This window comes from Cryptomeria japonica, chromosome 9 (assembly GCF_030272615.1).
Source record: "Cryptomeria japonica chromosome 9, Sugi_1.0, whole genome shotgun sequence".
Classification (NCBI taxonomy): Eukaryota; Viridiplantae; Streptophyta; class Pinopsida; order Cupressales; family Cupressaceae; genus Cryptomeria; species Cryptomeria japonica.
The window spans coordinates 609386158-609404774 of NC_081413.1; the positions used below are offsets into that span (position 1 = coordinate 609386158).

At 36.3% G+C, this 18617-nt stretch overlaps 1 protein-coding gene across 3 annotated transcripts in view; it reads left to right on the top strand.

The window, feature by feature from the left end:
* The window catches only part of LOC131039282 (uncharacterized), a 240790-nt gene that overhangs the window by 217947 nt on the left and 4226 nt on the right, over positions 1-18617 (top strand). For all 3 annotated transcript variants that reach the window (XM_057972155.2, XM_057972094.2, XM_057972020.2), the window contains one exon: positions 3431-3580. In XM_057972155.2, coding sequence (XP_057828138.1) covers positions 3431-3580 — 150 coding nt within the window. The remainder of the gene's footprint in view (positions 1-3430; positions 3581-18617) is intronic.

Below are 18617 nucleotides of genomic sequence, written 5' to 3' on the forward strand. Positions count from 1 at the left end.
GGCAGCAATATTGTACACGGAAATAAAACTAGTTAATTAAGTTGTAATTTTGTTGGTTAGTTGGCAACTGAGGGGTGGTAGTTGCGGTGCGACGGTTGGCGCTCACACCCCCTTGGCATCTTTATATACTTCGGAATGTAACTTTTAAGGGGAACAATTATGAATGGAATAACATCTGATATATTGCATCTGATATCTATGGCATTATTATTCTGCATTACGTGTTTTATTTGCGTGCTTTAAGTTATTCACCCGAGAGGGCAAACACAATGGTTGATCAGCAGTAAATTATATTAGAATATTTAGAAGCAGTAGATCCTAATTGTGCCAAAATATGGATGGAAACATTGAATAATCAGCACTAATGAAGACTTAACCCAGATTGATCAATGTCCTTATTTGTAGATGCAAATACCAATGAATGATCAGTGTTGTATGTAGAAAATGCAATTCAAAGTAACTAGAAGGTACGTGTTGAATAATGAGTATCAAATATAAAAATTTGTCAATAACATATGTTGACCGTATAAAGATGTTATGATGGGTGGCATCACTATTGTAGGTCGACACAGCAATATTTAATTTTAGAAGTCTTGACAAATGTAGAATAGACACCAAAAACCTTATCAAGATGAGCGACCAGCTTCAAGGCAAGTGGCTAGGATTTAAGCTTATGGTGGTGGTTGCAAAAATGAAACAACCCTGCTAAAACAATAGTTACTGAAATAATATCGCAATATAATGAAATATGTAAACCATCACATTGGGCATGACGGTTAGCTCAAATAAAAATTCAATAATTTGACCAAAATATTAATTCACATGCAAATGATAATCATTTCCAACCAAATCAATGAGCACAATTGTGATCTTTGATGTCAAATCACCCCAATTGTATGTGAGGATTTTTGTCCCCAAATCCACAATAAAACCAATAGGGTCTTCATCCTCTAGAATTCGCAAGTCAAAGGGGTTTCATCCTTGGTTGCTCAATTTTTTAAAATTTTTGAATTTGCAAATGATAAAAATGGGATGATGAAAAAAGATGCTTTCCTTTGCTTAAGTAGGCACTACAATTTTGGGCCCTTTATTAATATTTTTTCCTCAAAAAGAAAATTAAAAAAAAAATACATATGCCTCAAAATTATCATTCAGACAGCCTTAAAAAGCAATTAAAAATTCACCGATATAAAACAATAATCAGGCCCCAAAATAATCATTTCCTTTGTCAAAACCCTTAGCCTATGGGAAAAGGATAGGCTATGGATCTTCAACCGAAGTCTTCAATTTTGAGAAGGGAACATGACAAATTACAAAAGTAGTTAAAGGATGTGTACTCATCAAAGGTACTACAAGTGAGGTAGGAATACAAACACTTAAAAGTTAACAATATTCTACTAGATGTTGTGGAGGAGGTCTAGGCATTAGCATGCAGAAAGAAAAAATGGAGAAATTTCCTACAACACAAGTCATAGGTTGAGTGATAGCATCCTGAGCCTTAGAAAGGGAAGGACCATGGAATGCTCTTTGATGGTCATAGACATCATTTGGTCAATTAACTGGCCTTTAGTATTAAGGTCAAAACCATCTGATGTGATCCAAAAATGGATCATTAAAGTTGGATCAATGGAATCAAGGTCACTAAAGACAAGTTTGAGACCCAACTCATGGGCTTTCTGTATAAAGAGATTGATTTTCACCTTAGTTTGAAGTTAGAATGTGGTTGAACAAGCCCCTGAGGGCCTTGGGAATTATTTTGATTTTTGTCAAAATCACTACTCACTACTGACAGCAAAAACGTCATTGACTGTGGCAAACTCATTACCGACTGCAGCAAATTTGTCAAGAGCAATGTTGGAAGTGAAAATGATGTCTAATTAATTCGTAAAGGACCTTTGTAAGAAGTGGCAATTCATCATAGTGGAGGTAGAATATGGAATTTGAAGATTCTTTTGACTTTTTAATTCCTTATCCAATGTTTGATCTCCATTTATTGGTGTTGGGAAGTCTTGGAGAAAGCCTGTGTTTATTGTAAGTTTTTGGAAAAGATTTTCTTAATTTTATCCAAGGGCTTCAATGGTTTTGATTCCATCTCTCATTCTTATGGTGGTGCGAGTCCATCCTTTCATTATAACTACAAACTAGAAGAAAATGTGGTGATGGAATGTGTCTGTTCTATGTATGGGACAAACAATGTTCACTTGTAAAACAATCTCTACCTAATAAAGTTATTCATGTCCATAGTAGCTTCCTCTGCACTGATGAACTAAGCAACCTTCTACAGTATTGTTATTGATTTTAGTATAGTATGTGAGTATTCTGAGTCAAACCAATGAATAGGAGCAACAGTTGGCTCTTTATTCATGTACCAAATAGCATGTACGATATATTATCCTGAAATAAGGACATCTACAACCAAGAAGAATAACAAAGAGAGTTCCCCGAACATAGCCTTCGATTGTAAAGTATAAATATGAAGTGTCTGAGCAAGAGGTGTGCCTGTTGGACAACCATACACAAACCACCTGAATATACCAACCGTACCTAACAAAAAACACAACTTATGTTCTTATAATACACATCATTTACTAGTCATACGTTTCAAAAAAATGTATAGGTCAACTAGCATATTTATTTATTAGGACCTACCAAGTTATTACAATTTAAAGTTTTTTGATATCAATATCAAAACTGACATCAGCATTAATCAGCTATAAAACTCTAGCAGTGAGAAAATATAACATGGAGATTAAAAATTGCTGAAAACATGAAAAATAAAGATTCTGGCAGACAAAATACTTCCACACTAGTAAATGACTGGAATTTCATTTATGAAAATCATGCCAGAGTTCTCAAACTTTTCAGGCCATTTCACAAGGACCCCATTGCCTTATCACCATGACTCAGAAAATCTGAAAATCAAGGATTGAAACTTCTTTGAAAATAGTGCAAAACAGGTATGCACTAATCGGGAATGACTAGAAAGATTTTCATAAAGCTATGTTGACTTTACATTTTGTCACTGAATTTTGATAAATATCAGCCATAAAAGACAAGTCTACATTTTCCAAGTCAACAATGTAATATAACAGCATTGTAAAAGGATATGATCTAACTGGATCATAAGAACATAGCACTGATTTATAGTATACTCCTATAATCATTTGTATATCCATAATGTATTTCTTGTTTGACTTTGTAATTTAGGCCTTTTGATTAGTGCAGTCTCCTCTTCCACTATCCATTTCATTTTTTTGTTTCTTTACTTTGACCCCATTCACGCAGAACTTAAGCTAGAGATCAAGATTTGTACCTTATTATTTCTTTTGTTTGGATGATAGTGTTTCAGCCTTTATGCTCTTATGAAATATAAGCTATGTGTTTTCACATCTTATGCTAAGAGAAATCTAATTTTCATATGTGATTGCAGGCAGAGATAGCTCTCAAACAGTTGGAAAGCCTAAGTCCTCCACTTTTGAAACAAATCCTCCCATTAGTTGAACAGCTTCCTCCACTATATATGGATTTGGTGAAAGGAAGGGAAGATTTTATGCCACGTCCTGATGAAACCCGACGATTGGTAAGTGGAGCTACCCATTCAATATTTGATGCTAATGCTAATAAATACATTGCAAATGAAATGGTAGATTACATTGTGATGGTATTTCAATTCTGGTCAGCATCTCTTATGGGACTATCAGTTCATCTTTTTAGGTGAAAGAATTGATATCTCAATTTAACATGTTATATTTATTTCTTCTTTCTTTCTTTTGAAAACTTGCAAACCTACTATAATTAGCCCCTGGACTTGATATATTGGTTTTTAATATATATCACGGGCCAGTTGTGATCATTTCTAGAAGATTAAAATTTATTAAAAATTCATTGATGTCAAGTGCTATATATTTTTCTTATCATTGTTTAAGTATTTGTTAGAAAACTCTTTACTTTTACACATTTTCACATATATGTTCTAGTTGTTACTTGAATTTTGTTGAGACATGGACCAGCTAGGACTCGACCCTAGGACCTTCCTTACGCTGCTGGAGTGCTCTACCACTGAGCTATTGGCCCCTCTTGGACCAGTCCATCGTCGGTCCGGGTGTGGCTTATTTCCAACACCAACACCCCCCCTTAAGCCACACCTCTCGTGTGCTTGGGGCTCCTAGCTTGGACCTGGCTCTGATACCATGTTGAGACATGGACCAGCCAGGACTCAAACCTAGGACCTTCCATACGCTGCTGGAGTGCTCTACCACTGAGCTACTGGCCCTTCTTGGACCAGTCCATCGTCGGTCCGGGTGTGGCTTATTTCCAACACCAACAAATTTTTTCATGTTTGGCAACAGATTAGGTACTAAGTGTCAATATTGTTCCAAAATTAATAAAATTCTTTTTCAAAGTTTTGGATCTTGATAACAGAATTTTGATATATCAATATTCTTTTCTCAACTGCATAAAAGGTTCTCTTTCCTCCGTATATAAAAGGTGCACCAAAAGTCACTTCTTTGATGAATGGTGTAAATTTAAGTTGTTGGAGAAACCTGCCCACACTAGAAATTGTGAAAGGACTAATTTCTATATTTATTAAGAATAACCAGAATACCATAGCTTATATCCAATGGGTTCTTGCGGTGTTTGAAACAGGCATCAAAATGGATGTACCATAAAGTATTGTTGCTTCTACAATTCTTTTGTAAAGAACCAAAGTCTCTAGAATGTAAGCATATCAAGAATAACAAAGATGAGCGCACAAGAGATACATCAAGAATACCAATGTATCCAAATATTTAACCACCCTATAAACAACTATAAGGGAGAATTTCATCGTGTATTATCCTTTAGCATGGATTGCTCTAGAGATTATCATACTTGTAAAGAAAACATACACAATGATTCCATGATAGTATACAAGCCCCATATATATAGCCTTAACTAAATAACAATAGGGGTATGATGCAGGAGCATCTGCCAGCTGTAGATGAATAGACGAGCAAAAGATATGAAACTTGCATTACAATGATCCATACTATAACTGAAACTTGCATTACAATGATCCATACTATAAGCAAGAACAATAGATATGAAAGTAACTTAAAACATTTCAATTTAAATGAAAGAGAAAGGGTTTAGAAAGTACATTTCTTTTGATGCTAACATTCTGAACTTTCATAACTTTATCAACAAACCAATGAGGGAAAGTATCATCAAGGTGCTTTTCCACCCAACCACGGACTTACTAGCCCCCCGTGCCATATCCGACTGGATTGGCCCGACCCTTCGTAGGGAGGTAACGGGAAGTTGAACTCATGCCATCTAAGACTTGGTGTTTAGGACCTACACAAACTAGTCGGTCATACACTATGGGTAACCCCCAACTAGTATGACACTCCTAACTAGAGGTGTATCTGGTTCTAGTGATATAATGGTAGCTTGCATTATGCAGCACCACCTTTGGCCAAGGTTTTTTTTTATAACATTGCAAGCACGTTAACGTGCTGTCAATAATCACCACCTTTCTTGGCTGCAACTCTGAGGTTTCGGCATAGGATTAGAACAAGTAGGCTTAACTCATAACGGACCATCTTTGTACTCTCAAAGACTCTTGACCATACCACAGTTTAAAATTATTTTTGTTATCAGCACAAATTCACAACACAGGTTTAGACCAATCTTTCTCATGAATCATTGCATAAGTTATCAGAGTAGAAACTAAACCCCAAGGTTAGGAGAGGTAAATGACCTAAGAGCCACCAACTGCTCTAATGGGTTTTAAATTTGGAATGATTAATTTCCATGACATGTCTCTGCTGTCATGGCAATGTTTGCATATATTTTTTTGTAATAGATATGCTATCTGCATTTTGGTTCTGCAGTTAGCTCTTACCCATTTACCTTCCTAAACTAGGCTATTAGTTTTCAACACACGCTAGAAAAGGTAAATCTCATATGGAATGATCAGCCTCACTGCTATTATAATTTCCAGATTTGGATAATTCTGAGACAGCTCAAGTTAAGAAAGTAATTTCCTCATAATACAAGTCTCTTTGGTATGCGAACCCTCTAATCTGAGCAGTATCATTTTGCATAACCTTACAGTTACACTCACCTTTCTTTCAGGCTATAACTCCCACCCATGAATATATGTATGTGTATGTATACATATACATATGTATATGTATAGAGATATATATACATATACATATATATATGTGTGTGTGTGTGTGTGTGTGGGGGGGGGGGGGGGGGGGTGGGTTATGTAAACATGAAGAATACATTAATACTTAACCCTGCTGTAATATATTCTATATTTAGTAAATTTTGGAATTTAGTTGGCTAAGAATCTTCTAACTGCTCCTATTGTTTTGTTTATGACAACAGTATTAAATCAGTTCTATAAGACTACTTCTGCCCTTATTTTACAGCTGAATTAATCTGACAGTCACTTGAAGCGATATTTCCTAATTGATTCAGGCAGCCAACACGGCTATGAATCTTCCCCATTTGGTTTAATTCCGAAAATAGATTAATATTGATACAAGTTTCATAAGAGTTCACATTTCCTGGATGTAACATTACTATTTCTAAGTGGTACTTCTCTAGTATTTTCATCCCAGCTATGCTTATTTTGTTTATAAATCAAAACCAATCTTTCAAACATACAGAGAAAGGCATGTTTCATATAAACATACAGACCTACATACATATCTACATATATATATATACTCTTGTATGCTAGTATGGGGTTACAAACTTTATCATGCTTTTCAACTAATGCTTCGGGGCATTTTTTTTTAACAGTAATGAGAGTTGAACAAGAGTTATGGTTAACCCTACTGCAGTTCAAAGAAATATTTTCAATTGAAGAAGGAAAGACACCTTTATGGGTATGATATGACAACTGCATTACAATAGTATAGATATCCTTCCTTTTCCAATTTAAAATAGAATAAGAGAGAGTGTTTTCAATTTTAAAATGCACAATGTAAGAACAGAAAGAACAGCATAATGCTAAGTACTTCTGTATAACCCTTTCTTTTCTTATTTTCTTTGCTCAATTGGAAAGACAAATAAACATTTTAAAGTCGTTAGGGTTCAGGAAGTATTCCATGACCTGAATAATGAAGAATATAGCAGCGAAGTTTATCCTTCACAACCCCTTCACAATGAACCACCTCTCATTTTGAAGAGAGCCTATGACCTTAAATTTGCAGAGCAAAAATGGATTTCCAGCGACCAGAAGTAGAAGAATGACTCCCTTTTTTCTAAAAATCGCCTATATGCCTTCCCATACATTTTTCCTCCCATGTTGCCCAAAAGCATGCGCGATTTCTTCTCAATGAAGGTAAGAGTCATGCCAAAAACGTTTTCCTAGCCCTCCAAAATCTTTGTCTTCTAGAAGAAGTCATAGATCACACAAATGGCCTCCTCCAATTGAAGCTTCTAAAGGAATCGCCTTCATGAGAAAAATGAGAATACATGGCGTGAAAGTTTATTTGTAGTTGAGTTACACACCCTCTTTTGGCTTTTTGTGCCACCTCTCATAACCACTATTTTGTCATTTCCTAAGTGGGTTATGGGATAGTTGGGTTTCTCACCCTCTTTCGGCTTTATGTGCCACCTCTTATAACTCCTTTTTTGTTTTCATGTAAGGAGGTTATGCCACATGTTTTAGCATTTACCAAGTAGGTAAAAACCTCCCACCTTTTATGGGGTAGTAGGTAAAACCTCCCACTTTTTATGGAGGTGGGAGTTAAATGCACCTCCTGGATGTATATGCTATTATTTTTCTATATAATAAGCACTATACTCATATTCACTAGTTTAGTGATATCCCGGTGAAATTCTTCTCCAAAATTCTTTTTTGTCTCTATTTTTTTTCTCATTTCAAATTTATCTTCATTCAGCTATTTTGATCTTCGATCATCTATTGCTTGGAGTTGCATGTGAACTACGACCAACATCAGATCCTGGCTCAATTCTCATTTCTTGCAGAATCTAACACGGAAGAGGACTCTCTTGAACTTCTTAGTGGCTTCTAATGGTGTTTTGGTGTTCCTAAAGTCTATAGATGCCTCCAGTAGAATCAAAAATGTTGACACTTTGTGCAATTTATTAGATGAGGTGGTCTAGGAGGTTGGTGTTGACAATGTTGTCCAAATTATCACGGACAATGCAACTGCATATATAGCTACAAGTAGAATACTTATGGAGAGGCATCCTACAATTTCATGGGTCCCTTGTGTTGCACATTGCTTGGACTTGTTGGAGGACATTGGAAAGATTGGATCGGTGAAAAGTGTGGTTGAAGATGCAAAAAATGTTACCAAATTTATCTACAACCATACTTGGGTCCTTTCTTTGATGAGAAAACACACTAATGGCAAGGACCTTGTGTGACCAGGAGTGACACGATTTTCTAGCCACTTCCTCACATTGCAAGGCATTCTTGGTGCCATTCCTCATCCGAAACAAATGTTTGTGTCTAATGCTTGGTTGGAATCTACATTTTCCAAAAAAGCTGAAGTGGAGAAGATTGTAAGTGTTGTCTTTGATGACACATTCAATAAAAATGCAAAGTCGATCATGGTAAGTAACAAAAAAAATTTATAAGATAATCTATTTGTTGTTTTTTTTTTTTTTGAGGGATTAATTTTGTAATAATTTAAATTTTGTTTTCTTTTTTTTAGGTGATAGAACCTTTGGTAAGGGTTCTTCATATGGTGGATGGAGAGGGCATGCCAATCGATTTCATTTATGAGGCCATGATAGGGCCAAAGAGGTCATTTTACATTACTATGGCAGAAACAAGAGAAAATATGAAATCATTTGGCGCATCATTGATCGTAGATGGACAAACCGACTCCACCAGCCGATGCATGCCTTGGCCTACTTCTTGAACGCAAAATTTTGCTTCTTTGATAGATTTAGGGTTAATGAGGAGGTCATAGCAGGTATTATTTCATGCATTGATAAGATGGAACCTGATCATGAGTTGAGAGACAAGGTTCTTGATGAGTTGGAGGTGAGATTTGCAATTTTGATATATCTTATTTATGAATTTTTAATGTTGAGTCTTGACTATCTAGAAACAGCCATACTTGATTTAATTTTATTTTTTTTCTATTCAAGGTCTACAAGGGTATGGAGGGGAGACTCTTTTCTTCAGCTCAAGCAATTGATAGGAGAGAAAAACAACAACTAGGTAAAGAAATTAGTTCAATTCTACGTTTAGAAACAAATAATTACAAACTTGATTCTCATATCTTTTTACTTAATTCTTATATTTATAAATGGTTTTTTGTAGATTTATGGTGGGAGAATTATGGTGTTGCCATGCCTAATCTTCAAAAGATAACCATTCATATCTTGTCCCAGCCATGTAGTGCTTCTAGGTGTGAATGAATTGGAGTTTATTTGAGAATATTCACACAAAGAAGAGAAATAGGATGACCTAGCATCACCTAAATGATCGTCTTCGTCCGCTATAACCTTCACCTCTAAACTAGAAAGGTGGAGGGTGTTTCACGTAGTCCATTGACTTGGATGATATTGATCCATATGCTGAATGGACTGTCAATAAACAAAATGATGATGATGTCCTCCTTACTGAAGAAGATCTTGTGGAATTGGAGAGAGGAGCAGTAGAAGAAGCAGAAGCAGCAAAATTGGATGCAATGGAGGAGGATGAAGATAGTTTTAATTTTGAAAAACATGAACAAACAACTCATCCTATAGCACCTTCTACTTCTAGGCCTCAAAAATTTGAGTTACATTAGGAGAGGAAAGAGGAGGATGTAAACACTTATTTTGGCATTGACTTATATGTAAACATTTATAAACTTATGATGTTATTATGTTATACATTTGAATGTTGAAACTTGAAAGTTTGAAACTATGAGTATGATCATTGATGCATGAATGATGAAATTTCAAATATTGAGTGTTTGAAGATCATATGATGTGTAATGTTTGAATTATGGCTCTTATATTCTTAAATGCATTGATTTGTTTTTGTTTTTTTTTGCAAAACTATGGTTTTCTTCTTTTTCAAGTCCTAGCAGAGTTTTTTGTCGAGTCCCAAGTCTGAGGCCTATTTTGGGCTACCAAGTCCACAACGAGTCCGAGTTTTCAAACCTTCTTGTTTGCATTGTCAATTTGTCCACTTAATTGGCAAAATTTCAAAATTTAAACAAGTTGTGGAAACTGTGTGAAGTTGTTGGCAACTTGAGATTCTAGGAATCATTTCCCTTGGGAAGGAAACTGCCCTAAATTGATGATTCAATCTAATAAACTATTTTGGTTCCTTGTGAATTTCTGTCTCTTTAACATATAAATTCTTTGACCTCTAAGGACACAAATTTATTCTCTATGACTTCTTTGATCTCTAAGGACACAAATTTGTTGCTATGAAATTCAAGGCAATACTACCATCTATAGCTCCTCTTGCAATTTATTATACAAGGGTGGATAATTACTAATAATCATGCAGGAAATCACTACTTGGATTCCTAGGGTGTAATTGGAGAAATAATTTATAATACTTATTCCCCTAAATTCTTGGTATTTGTTGTCATGTGCATTCATGAAGGAGGTGGTGGTTACAATTGACTTTGAGGTCATTTAAGGCACTTTCCCTTTCCTAGGCACTAGATGAAGAAGTGGAGAATCTTATTATGATAGATGGGGCCCACATGAGTTAGCAGACTCCAAAAAAGAGCTCTGGGTCAAGGATATGAGCCATCAAGGAGTTATTGGTCAAAGATTCCTTTGCAGTTACATTTTCTAGTTGGAAACTCATGATTGAACGTAGTGACACCCATGTGAAGTCATTTAATGTTTTTACTATTCTCAAAAGATTCTCCAAGATGGGTGTGTGGTTTTTGCATGATACCATGGTTTTGGTAAAACCATTTGTGGTTTTGGCCTCTCTCCTTGCTTATATATTGGAGGTATGAGATGACGGTTACATATCATTGTTTACAAGTATGTAGGTGCTTCCAAAGTGTTGTCGAAGTGCAGAGTTGGTGTGTTGATATTGTCTCATGTACATTGAAGATTAATACATGTTTTTCTCTAGTGATGCTTTTTCCCAAAAGGTTTTCTCCACATAAATCCTTTTCTCTATGGTTTGTTTATTTTATTGTTATTGCTGAAATATACATCTACATAATATTCTTTTATAGTAATCTTAGATAAAGAAACACATTTCAAATTGCATACATTTTGTAGAATACTCTATTCCAGTAGTTTCATCTTGTTTTTCAACAAATCTGTCAAAAGTGCCTATTTACAAGAGAGAAGAAAACATGACCAAGCTTTGGTCCTGTTATGAGGTATTCACACATCGCCCCATTGCAAACGGGGACCCCCACTTTTTTTCTGCTTTCTAGGGTAGTGCTAGGGCCCTTAGCTATTAGCCTTTGCATCGAAAAAGTATAGAGGGTTACGAAGCCAGGAGTCAGGTGGAGAGCCTTGTGTGAGGTGCATAATGAGTGAGTTAGAGCCTTCACTTCATGTTCAAGCCTATAGGAGCGTACTTCATGACCATCACCCTTCGAGCGAATTCCCCTAAAAAGCCTTATTTGAATGTGAATTAGAGCATTTGAATGGAGATACTAAGCATGGTTTTGATTTGAGATCACCTTAAATGCTCCTTCTATGGAGCAAAATTCACTTCATGTGCTCCTTGATAGGAGCGAATATTGCATTTTAGGCCTTCATAGGGAAAGTTTGACATGGTTTTGTGAATGAAAGCTTGAGAAACCTAAGGATTGAATTGATGAAACAATGAAGTAATGAAGGAAGGTTTCATTTTGGTTTTAACTTCATCTTCAAGGCAGGAAGAGTGAACTTCATGTTTAGGCATAGAGGAGCGAACTTCATAAAATGAGCAGGGGGAGCGAACTTCATAAACTGAGCAGGAGGAGCGAACTTCATGTTTGGGCATAGAGGAGCGAACTTCATAAACTGAGCAAGGGGAGCGAACTTCATAAACTGAGCAGGAGGAGCAAACTTCATGTTTGGGCATAGAGGAGCAAACTTCATAAACTGAGCAGGGAGAGCGAACTTCATAAACTAAGAAGGGGGAGCAAACTTCATCTTCAAGGGGAGGAGAGAGACCTTCGTGTGGAAGCTAAGTAGAGTGAATTTCATGAGCCCCTAATTGAAGGCGAGCTTGCAAGATTGCTTACAAGACCACTACCTTGAGCTGATTTGATGTTTGGAAAGAGTAATTTTGGTGTTAAGTAGATGAAAAGCAAGATTTAAGAATTACTTCATGTGCTTGCCTGAGAGAGATCTCCATGTTTAAGCCCATGGGAGCGAACTTCAAGAATTAGAGGAGGGGAGCGAACTTCAAGAATTAGAGGAGGGGAGCGAACTTCATGAATCTAAGGAGGGGAGCGAACTTCATGTCTAAGACTAGGGAGCTGATTTGATGCCTTAACATGCTTAGGAGAGTAATTTTGAATTTAAGATGATGAAAGGTAAGTTAAGATTTGAATCCATAGGCTGTTGGTTTTGCATTTCCAGCCTGCAGATTTTGATGTTAGCAGAAATTTCATGCTTATTATTTGGATGTTCAGCATTACTCTTCTTCTCTCACTATCTTGATTATTGTAAGGTTAAGTAGTAGTACTACTAACCAATTCTGGCTTGTAACTCTCATCTCGCTGAAAAGTGGAAGAGGTTGGCTTGCCGCCTATTTCAATCGAATTGTAATTCAATCCTCCCACTGCATAAGCGGTTGAGTTGAGTTTGTTTGTAATTTCAATCCTCCCGCTGAAATATCACGATCGAGTTATTTGTGTCTTTGTGTGTTTCTCTTGGGTGGTTCACTGCCAAGTTTCTGGCTTTCCCGTTGGATAAGCGGAAGGGGTTGGCTTGTCGCCCAGTATTGTATTCCACTTCTTCTTTCAGCAGATTTGAGATCTAACGATCCCCTATTCACTATAAGCTCTAACCTTCCCACATTGGGTACTTGGTGATCAGAAAGTGGAGGGGTTGCATTTTTCAGCAAGTTTTCAGTTTATGCTTTCTAACCTTAACGGGTTATCTGTTTGTGGATGATTATTATTGGCCTAAAAAAAAAACTGGGATATTACAACAACCTGAACACTCAAAAAACACTCCAAACATTAGAAATTAATACATAAATCTGCAACATTGTTCTTCAATCCACTCCTCTAAATGAAGAGCAATCTCTGGCTCGACTAGTTGTTGTATTGCAAGCAAGAAATCAAGCAATGGCTAGGAGGTATGCATTCCCCGAAGCTTCATTTGAAATTTTGGCAGCACTTCATTATAATTTTTTATGGATACCAAATGAAAAGCCCATCACTCATATTATAGATTCTAGAGGTTCAAATTCAAATTCACATGGGACCCAAATTCCCTCATTCCATTTCATGACACCCTCAAGGCTTGGCGTCCCCTCTTCAAGTCTCCTAGTTGTACTTTTCCATGGTCAACATGTTATTACATAATAACATTATAAAACATGAAATACTTTTCATTCTTGGCGCCACCCGACTTAGGGAATAAAAATGAGACTTAGGATAAAATTAGATTTTTCCCCTTCCTAAGTCATCCCACCAAATAAATCAAATATTAAAACCTTAAGCTAAGGTATTAATATATAATAAATCACCTTTAATTCAAAAACTGATTAATTCCAAACTGAGCCGAGAACACTGATTAATTCCAAATTGAGCCGAGAACTGAAGTGTTGAAAACTATCAAAACTGAACTAGGTTGGAGCTCTGCACTGAACTACTAAAAATAGCACTGCCTGAAAATAGCACTTACTAAAAATAGTAAGTTCTGAAAACAACTCCAAAAAGATTTCTCTTCAAACCCTGTGGATGAGCTTAGAAAACCCAGAAATCGTGACAGCTACCATCAACTTACAAAAAATAGTAAGTTTTGAAAACTTCCCTAAACTGAATGCATGTCACACCTTTGCAAAGCTCTCAGAAAACCCAAAAGGAATCCATTGTCTGAATTGTAGAATTCCAACTTGTCAATCATCAAATAGCTCACACAAACCTCCACAAATGTTGGAAACCCTAATTCCTACTTCCAGTTAGCCTACAGGTCTCTGGAATAGGCTAATGGCCGATTGAACTTCTCACCACTTAGAAGGGGACATTACAGAAATGATAGCCAATCATTAGCTGTATAATAGCCATTTTGGCCAACTAGCTTTTGGGATACATTAGAATAACATGTACAAGATAGAAAGAGGTGCGACTCCTTAATGATAGTGGAGATTTCCTTAATGAACAATGAAGCGGTTTGTTAAAACAAATAAATCAACAAGTACGATTTCATATTCCATGGAAGACCATGTTTCTAGTATAACTAGTGAAGGTCAATAACATAGCATGTTAATCAGCGATTAGTCATGCGATGGATTAATGGAAAGATCTCATCCCAAAGGCCACTACCATGAGGAGAGGCATAACCTTTCACAACCAATGGAGGAATATAAAGCAACAACACCCATTGATCTAGGGGGGGCATCGAAGGAGAAGAATCTTCAAACACAAATATAAAGATATTAACTAGCAAATCGGGATATACATCTAAAGAGGGTGGTGTGAAATATAATACAAGATCATCGAATCAGATCGAAAAAGGATATAAAAAGGTCAATACTCATTGAGGAGAAGATCGAGCATTACAGTTCTATGATAGCAAATTGGTATGAAGCTGATATCTTACAACATCAATCTGTTTATATAATTATATATATTGTTTCCCAAGTATTTAATACAATCAATTACATACATGCACTAGGAATATTGATTACAGTTTACACTATGATTAATGTTTATATTATGCTAATGATATCGATATATGCATATATTCATAATACAAAAGATACTAGCATATTCACAACCCAATTGCTCAATCATTTCTATTGCCCCCCCCCCCCGTGGTGTTGTTAGGGAGAGGCAAAGTAAATCCATCACAAATTAGGTGAACCCCAAGGGTGGTCTGGATGGATATTCCTAAAACCTAGGCCCAGTTATGGAGGTGGTGTCATCGCATCCTAGACAAGTAAATCCCCATCCACGATTGAGGATTAGAAAGGAAGTAAGAATTAGGGCTTGAATATAGACACTATCAATTGTACTATAAATAAATATGGCTATCTAGTTTAATAAATTAATTTAAGGCATGATAATATTAAGTAATGGATGTTGATTATTGGGAAATTGGCAGCCTCCTAGTAGGGGACATTGCAATTGGTATCAAAGCACCGTCCCTGCCAACTTGTGGGACAAACCTTCTTTAACTAATTCAATTAGGGTTTAACTAGTTAGCCCTCCTCTTAAAAAATTCAAAAATAAAATCAAGTAGGCCAACATTGAATTTATATGCCTATGCCTATTGCTACTTCTTGTCTAATGTGGTTGAGCATGCTTACCTTATGTATACATGGGTGCTTTTCTCATGTATACCTTGTGTTGCTTCATGTTTGATATGTTTTCAGCATGTATGCCTTGTATCTTATGTGTTGCCTCATGACTAATGTGTCTTCAGTGTGTCCACTCCATGAGTGTCTTTCTCATAGATGCTTTGTACCCTACATGTATTTATGTGTTGCTTTGTGTCTTACACATGCCTCTGTGTATTTGTGTATTACTTCATGTCTTACATCTATGCTTCATGCTTTATGTTTATTTGTGTATTACTTCATGTCTTACGTGGATGCTTCATGCTTCCTACCTTGTGTGTAATCACATGTATGCTTCATGACTCGAGTGAATTCGTGCTCTCCGTATATTCAAGTGTATGCTTCATGACTTAAGTGGATTCATGTGGATGCCTCATGCTTTATGTACTATGTGTATTCTTGTGTATGCTTCCTGCTTTATGTGCTAAGTGTTTCATGTGTATGCTTCATGCTTTATGTACTACGTATTCACGTATATGCTTCATGTGCTACATGTATTCACGTGTATGCTTCATACCTCAAGTGTATTTATGTGTATTCATGTATACTTCACATGCGATTCATGCCTTACGTGTATTCATATGTATGATGCATGCCCTACTCCTATGTCTACTTCATGCTTTATGTATGTATTCATTTACGTATTGCTTTATACCTTACATACCTTATGTGGATATTTCATGCCTTATATGTATACTTTATGCCTTGTGTGTATTGACATGGTTTCATACCTCATGAGTATCTAGGTGTATGACGTGTATACTTTATGTGGCTCATACCTTGAAAGATCCCAACTCAATTCTGTTCTGATTTCTTCAGTTTAAGTGTGTTGGCATTTTGTCAAACACTTGTCATGCAAGGTCACTGTGTTCTGATTTCTGAGTTTAATGCTTGGTTTTAATGCTTGTTTAAGAGGGTTTTCACAAATGCCAAATAAAAGTACATGAACGATAATTTTGCATTCAAAGACAACAGAATTTCTATGACAAATATGTCTCCATTATCATCAAAACAATTCTGATTACAAAGTTTATCAGGTCCGAAATAATTCCAACTCCCTAAAGTCCCATCAAATGGCTATTTGGAAAAACGTAATAATTAATTAATTGGCACCAAAATGACAAATAGGAACCATACCAGGTAATTTGAATACAGGAGTGAATTTTACTGATTTTTCCAAGTCACTGAGTTCTCCTGCGTTTTGATCTGAGTGATTACCAGCATCATATGATTAAATCTGCTCCAGGATAGCTGACGTCAGCTACAGCTGGGTACTGTACGGCCCTAGAGGGAATGTAATGAATCTGAAACTTGCTTAAAATCTGCTCTAGGAGTGACCGATCTGAACAGTGGTTGATAATGGCACCTTCACACTGCAAAATCATGCAAGAAAACCCTTCCTTACAAGGTGACGTTAGCTGTATGGATAAGTACGGTACAGCTGGGGATGATTTTTATGCTAATTATTTCTGCTCTTCCTTGATCTGCAATAAACCTCAAATTTCTTATCCACAACCGTAAATTCTCCACAATTCTGATAAACAAAATGCTCTCCAAGCTGATAAAACAATTAATTCTCAATCTGTGAACAAGCTAGGGAGACGTCCAACCTATTCTCTCCAAGCAATTCAATGTTACAACTTCTCATTAACAATCACAAATACTGCCAGCTATGGGGTATCATCCAAGCTACTCAAAATCAAGGGGTTTTGTCCTCAATCCTCTGAAAACTCCAAATCTGAAGCTCTCCAATAACCTGTAAGTGTAAATTCCCAATCATAGATGTGCAAAATGAGCTCCTAAACACCTTTTATTTTCAGCCCAAACCCTAATTTCGAATTAGGGTTTAATTTGCCCTTTTTATTAATAAAATAACTTTATTTTATTTGCAAGACAATCCCTTTAGAAGTTCAATTGGCTAGAGGGGTTGATTATTCATTGAATGAAGCCAAAATCACTTAAACCAATTCCTCCAAGTTGCCACGCATCGGAAAGGTGTTATGGCTTTTATTTAATAATATAATAAGATAAGTGATTAATATAGTCACCTTTTTATTATTTAATCAACTTAGGAAATATTTTAATATTTCCTATTTTATTCATCAAGTGCTCAAATAAACTCAGAACTATAAACTGATTGAAGCCACCTACCTGTGGATAATGCCTGAGCCACATAAGCCAACTAGTAGTTTTCCCCTAAAATCTAGGGATGCTCCTAAAAAGTAGGAGACTGGACTTGTCACCCTGAAACTGAATCCCAATGGTTCCCCTCTATTGTGTGCACCTCTGGGATGTCTGTCAATGAACTAAGAGTTTCTCCTAAAAAATAGGAGATGCACTCAAAGTCTCCAAAACATTCCCAAAGGTTTTTGGATGCCCCCTAGACCACTCCCAATCAATCCCTAAAAAATAGGGATCCCTCCTAAAGTTTAGGAAACTGTTGTCAACTACTCCAAACTGTTTGAAAGGCTCATAGTCATGCATGACTCTCTGAGTCCCTGAGTTGGTTCCCTCCATGCTCTGCTGGCCTACGGGAACCAGATAATAGACCAACCCTACTAGAAATGTTGTTACTAAGGAAGGCCAAAAATTGGGGACATGGCATACCTTATGTGTATTTAGGTGTGTTCTTTGTATCTTATGTGTATTTATGTTTTGTGACTTATGTGTATCTACGTGTATGCTACGTACCCGACATGTATCTATGCTTCGTGTCTTTCATGTATTTGTGTCTGACATGTTTTCCAACATAATTACTCAAGGTAGGGATGCACCTTTCTAATGCATGCCTTGTGTTTTGCTTATGCTTCATAACTTACGTGTATTTGGTTCATATTTGATGTGTTTGTCTACTCCATGAGTGATATATGATTACTATAGTCATGTTTCTATCATCATAAAGATTTCTATTTTGGTTGATCTAGAATACAAAAATAACTAAGAGCAAACCAAAAGAAATATGGATTTATTTAGGGAAGAACATTGCAATTGAGGTCCGATATGTGTATCATGCTTCTAATCCTCTTCTCAATAAATGGGAAGTTAGCCCTTGCCTTGACCCGAAGAGATAATCATAACATCATGCGAGCATTTGGCCAACCAAACCAATTTCCTGTATCTACGATTGATGACACTTCAAGGTGACCTTGTT